Raw genomic sequence first — 6,194 nt, 5'->3', positions numbered from 1 at the left:
TAATATATATATATATATATATATATATACACACACACACACACACACACACACACACACGCGCGCGCGCGCGCGCGCGTGTGTGTGTGTGTGTATAGCTAAAGAAATGTTACCATTGTTAGGTTCATCCGTAGTGTCCTTGACATTGAGTGGCGCAAGAACGGTTTCCAGCATGTCACTGCATACTTGCATACTAGGCTCGACAATAAATTCTATGAATCCTATTTGAGATTCAGCTACCAACGTATTATTGCGATCGCATAGAGGAGAAAATGGCAATCCAAGCTTTCTCTCTTTATCACCTTGTCTGAAAAACTCTTCAAGAAGTTGCATTGTCCATCTGTATGAATTAAAAATTACAAATATTATTATTTTAACACATCGCTTTATTTCTGTTTTTATTAGAATATAAATTAATAAAGAAGAAATCTTTATTACAAATTTATCAGTTTACTAGGAAGAAATCTTTTTTCCAATTTTTTTTTATCTTTTTACTTAGCTTTAAAAATATATATAAAAATTTTATAAAAATTATTTCATCGTCGCTAATTTCTGACAGATCATATTTTATCAAAATTAAAAGAGAAAAAATATTAACATTCTCTCTGAGCAATAAAGCTTCACCTATTATGAAGATCCCATCTTTTGGCAGGATGCGAAATATCGCAACAATGGAGGACCAAGCTAACAGCTTTGCTCTTATCTACGCTTGGTTCTGTCAAACTTAGTAAATTTTTCATATTTTTTAGCTGTTGAAAATGAAAACTCATGTCGGTGGCAAGAACCATGTCAATCACGAGCGATCGAAATTCTCGAAATTCCTCTCTTGACAAGTTCTGTAGTATGTTACAATCATCTTCTCTAAGTATTCTAAAACATACAATTTTATGAGATATTAATGTAATCTTACTACAATATAAATAAATGATAATATTATTTTGTTCTATAAAACTATTTAAATAAAGATTTTGATAAATTTAGATTTTGAAAAAAGAAAGAAAAACGAAAAAAAAAATTAATTGTTGATCGATATTACAAAATATTTAAAGATATTTAAAATTTTATTTTAACATTTGTTTAAACTAAATTTTTTTAAAAAATAAGATTACTTAAAATCCGGTTAAACTGCGAACTGTTCGAGACTGCAATAACTATCGCAAAATAGAATTTGCATATACCGAAAGCTGGCCGAAATGTGATGATTTTCTAACACAGCACGGTCGTTATATAGGAGTGCTGTATCACTACCGGACATTACGTGGAAATTGTTTGTGGTCCCAGTATGCTCGTAATCATGAATAATCGCTGCCACAAGGGTAGCGAAAATCTCGAGATCGGTCAACCAATTCTGCAACGAATAATATCAACCTGAAGCTATCTCGCATACAATGCACATCAAACATAAAATCATCAAAGGCAAAATGGCAGACTCAAACTGAATAGAAGAAGACCTTCCTTTTTATCAAATTCATCAACAATTCGAACCGATAAAATTTTTTTTTTATTATTTGCGACTATTTATACTTATGATTTCTTTCCTTTTTTTCGATATAAAGAAAAATATCTAAAGAAGATTATATTAACTCATTTTTTCAAAAGTATATATTTATACATGTTAATAATCTAAATTATATATTTATTAGGTGATAAACTTAATTCTTGCCGCTCGATACTAGAAGGTGCTAGCTCCAATGCTGACGAGTTTCGAGTCGAAACTTTCGATGGTGAAGTCGCAATTCGCATGCCTTTTGTATATTTTAGATATTGTTAAAAATAAACCTGTTCTTTTTGGCTGAATTTTTGCATCAGTTCATTTTCCTTTTTTCTATAGGAGGAAAGAAAAGGAAGAAAGATGAACTGTACAAAAGTTCAGCCAAAAAAAAAACAAGGCCTGTTGATTCAGTCCTCACAGTGTTGCCGTTTTTTGATGATTTTTCACTAATTTAATGATTTTTAAAATCTTTTGGTGATTTAGTAAATTATTTTCTTTATTGATGAATTTTTATATATAAATTATTTTCTTTATTGATGTCTTCTATTCTTCTTATTGATCTTGTTTTCAGTTCCTTATTGAATTTAAATATTGGACCATATTAACATAAAGTATTTACAATCAAGAAATTATCTTAAAGTTGCGTTTTCTGGCTAAACGCAGTCAATTTAGTTATATGATTTATATATAAGTTTCATTTTAAATTTCACAGACTAAAGTGTAATGAGTTGTTTTGTACAATAATTCTATAATTGATTTATTATGGTTATTTTTTTTAATATAGATGATAATAGTACATGGAAACTATTTTTCCGACGTGCTTCTTCACTACTTCGACTTCAAGAAAACCTCAGCTTATTATTCAAGAAACATCGCTTATTTTTCGAAGTATATGCTGATGAAACTCCTTTGGAAAGAACATATAGAGTTCGGTTTTGGAACGCTTTTGAAACAGTGATTTTGTCGTGAGAAGTAAAGAATGTTCAGATAGTCGAAAAAATTTGAAGATGTCGAATTGCAAAAACTGCTCGAATCCAATTCAAATGCTTTGTATTAATTCATTTTAGGTATTCATTCATCTTCCCTTCGAAATAAATCAATTTCGAAGACGGCAGGAATTAAATTTACTACTTAATATGTATCCTAATATGTTATAAATACATATATCCTAATAATAATGAGAACAAAATTCAACAAAACTCACGAAAATAAATTATTAATTTAATATTATATATTTTAATAATATAGTTTATTAACTATTAGCTCATTATGTAATTAAGAAACATCTTTATTGTTCTTTAATTGTTACCATAAGTAAATAAATACAAAATAATGTCATAAAAGTACTATGTACATATTCTGCTCCTTCTCTCTTCCACTCTCCCTCTTCTTCCCCCTGTCTCTCAGAAAGGTACTCACCATCAAACCCGTTTGACACAAAATGTAATGCATCGTTTGCGCAACATCAGCAGCGTGGAGGTTGTTGTGATATGGGTTTCGATGCCTGCAATAACCCTCTTCAACTCTTCCGAGAAAGCACTCCAAAATTGCAGGAGGTACTTTAAACTTGTGAATCATACCATATCGATTGAGGAGATCATAACCCAGGTATTTTACTGGCGTCCCCAGAGCGGCCTCGTTCAAAGAAAATACATCGAACGACCAATCATCTAAAGTCTTGAACGATAAAGAAAGCAATTTGAACACTTAAAATTTCAAGAATTCTCGATCTTAATAATAACCTGATCAATCCTTAATTAAACATTTTTTTTCGTTGATTAATAGTCAATAGTAGACAAATAATTTCTGATTGAAAACGAAGATGTATAAATTAAAGTTTCTAAAGTATAAAAAACGCAAATTATAGCTGGACGTGTGTTCTTAATTTTTCTGATTTTAATTTTTATGCTTACATCATAATATATTTATCGTTAAATCACATCATATAAAGATACATATATTTTTTAGCTGTACGATAGATTACCTTAAGTACTTTCACAACTTCCGGCGGAAATTGCATGAGGGCGGTGTTCGTAACTCTCCTATAGATTCGATCAACGAATATGCCTGCCCTAATAGCATGCGCGACCGAGCGGAATTTCGGTTTCTCATCAGCTTTCCGTCTAGTGGTGGCGAGTTGCCTAGTGAAAGTCGATGCCAGCCATTCACGCACTTCCGGTGGTACTGCATCTGGCTGCACTTCTGATAGCTCGTCATCTTCATCCGCTAGTCGTCTATAGAAGTGATGTTATAGATTAGTGGCGAACTAACTTAGTTTATCGTTGATATATTTGACATGAACAAAACGCCTACCTTTGCTATATACGATCGAGTATCAACTCGTTTTGTTTTCAAAAATCATTGATCATTGTACTTGTTTAAAATCCGTATTTGAGTTCGCTTCACATTATTATGAATAAGGAAAGACTGATGTATGTTCTTTCATATTAGCTTATGTTATGACTTAATGTATTGGATTGGAGAAAAAAAAAGTTCTATTTTGTTAACTCACAAAATTATATATACAATATTTTCATTAAAAATAATAAAAACCCTTTAAAAAAAGAGTTTTAAAGCTTGAAATCTCTACTTTTGAATGATTACTATATTTTTTTATTTATGAGTTTTGTTTAATTTTTATATATAAAAAACTACAAGCTGAAAAAAAGGGAAATTTTTCTTCTCACTTTGTGGATCTGTCACATGCCAAAAAAAATTCGCAAAAATTTTTGACTACCTAGATATATCATGAAAGTTTGGAGTTTTTTTTACAAAATCGTTTTTAAAAATGATTTTAAATTAAAATTTTCTACGATTTTTTATTCTTGGGTTATTCGCGAATGCGAGTTAAGTGAAAAAGAGTATTCTGATTTTGATTGCTCATAACTCTATTAAAAATCATCGTACTACAATTAAAAAATTAGATTCTTAAAACTGAATGTTGCTCTATCGAATAATACTAAACCATGCTAATTTTTTTAAGTATAAAATTTATAGAAATTTGAGTTAAAAATGTGATATTACTATCCTTAGTAACCATTGCGCAATGGAAAAAAAGACAGTAATATGACATTTTTGACTCAAATGTGCACATATTCTATTTTTTTTTAAATTGCCAATTACATCACTTGATAGAGCAACGTTTCAGCTTTAAAAATCTATTTTATTAATTACAGTATGATGATTTTTAACGGAATTATGAGCAATCAAAATCACAATGTTCTTTCATTTTGTCAGCGTATAACTTGGTGACTAAAACATTTTTTAAAAACAAGCATTTAGGAAAAATATTAATAAAAATATTTTACGTCAGATAGTCGACAATTTTGCAACAAATATATTCTATATATAATTTTGAGTTAACAAAATTCTGCAGAATTTTTTCTCCAATCTAATAATTTGCGTTATCTAGTTCTTTATTCTTTTTACTTTTTATAAATGTCGTGAATTGATAGATAGCCAAAAATGTAATTTATTTAAAAGACTATCGTATTATGACTCGTGAATCAATTCTGTGGTAAAATAATTTTTTATTGTTCGCGAATCATAAAAGCAAATTATAATAAATTGCGATATAGATATATATATATATATATATTGCGATATCCGGAAAATCGATATTCTATTATATTCTACTATTATACATATTACACTCTATAAAAGTAATATATATTTACAACTACAAAAAAAATTTTAAGAGCAAATTTTCTAATACACATATTATTAAAGTGTTTTTTATTTCATATATAATATAAATCATCTTATATCAAATTTTCTAAACGTATCAAAATTCTATTACATTCTATTCTATTATATAATCCTAACTCGCTAAAATTAACGCCTTAATTAAATTAGTATTAAAGTATCAGCAAATATTTTAATTAAGTTATTAACATTTTATCATATATTATACAATTTTATCATTTTACTGAGGAAGTTAAGTGTGCGAGTTATAAGTATGCGAATTGGACAGAAATATTGCATTAAAAAAAGCGAATTGTGATGGGAATGAAGATGTGTAAAAACTAAAATTTAAATAAACACTGTGATCTTTCAAGCATGTTTTATGTCTCTTTGATCTCAAACCTGATTCGATGTACAGATCGCAGCAGTGATTTGATAATAGATTCGAGCAAAACTCTACAACAATTAAGTCAATCATCTTGTCAAATAATTTTGAAAGTGTTCCTCAGTTCCAACATTAATGTGACTGCAATAACAGTAAACAATAATACTGCAATACGTGAAATGTATTGCGATTTTGTTTAAAGGTACATTTTCGATGTATATATTGATCTTAGGTATGAATTACAAAAATACAAAATACCTTGTAGAAATTATTGCCAGTAATCAGGTGTAGAAATTTGGATTAATTGATGCTATTAAATGAAAATAACAAGTAATTAAAAACAAGAAAAACAATTATATATGTGTAAAATGTATCATAATTATATACAGAGTTAATCAATTATAATAAATAATATAATTAAAATTTCAGACTAAATATTAAGTAACTAATAGATAAATATTAAGTAACTAATAGATTTTTATATGTAAAAAGCTTCATGTGTTTGCGCATTATAGGCTACTAAAAATTGTGTTAGGTGTAAAATTTCAGAGCCAATGTAAACAATACACACACACACACACACACACACACACACACACACACACACACACACACACACACACACACACACAC

The 6,194-nt window shown here is 28.8% G+C and overlaps 1 protein-coding gene across 1 annotated transcript in view; it reads right to left on the bottom strand.

The window, feature by feature from the left end:
* The window catches only part of LOC105620431 (calcium/calmodulin-dependent 3',5'-cyclic nucleotide phosphodiesterase 1A-like), a 223,536-nt gene that overhangs the window by 25,893 nt on the left and 191,449 nt on the right, over window positions 1-6,194 (bottom strand). Inside the window, exons 8-12 of the mRNA XM_012201924.1 lie at window positions 3,477-3,726; window positions 2,912-3,169; window positions 1,179-1,348; window positions 625-870; window positions 114-340 (exon numbers count right to left, since the gene is read on the bottom strand). Of these exons, the coding sequence (XP_012057314.1) occupies window positions 114-340; window positions 625-870; window positions 1,179-1,348; window positions 2,912-3,169; window positions 3,477-3,726 (1,151 nt within the window). The remainder of the gene's footprint in view (window positions 1-113; window positions 341-624; window positions 871-1,178; window positions 1,349-2,911; window positions 3,170-3,476; window positions 3,727-6,194) is intronic.

Source organism: Atta cephalotes (assembly GCF_000143395.1).
Source record: "Atta cephalotes unplaced genomic scaffold scaffold00026, whole genome shotgun sequence".
NCBI lineage: Eukaryota > Metazoa > Arthropoda > Insecta > Hymenoptera > Formicidae > Atta > Atta cephalotes.
The sequence above is the reverse complement of the archived record's forward strand: the minus strand, read 5'-3'. Positions and strand labels throughout refer to the sequence as shown.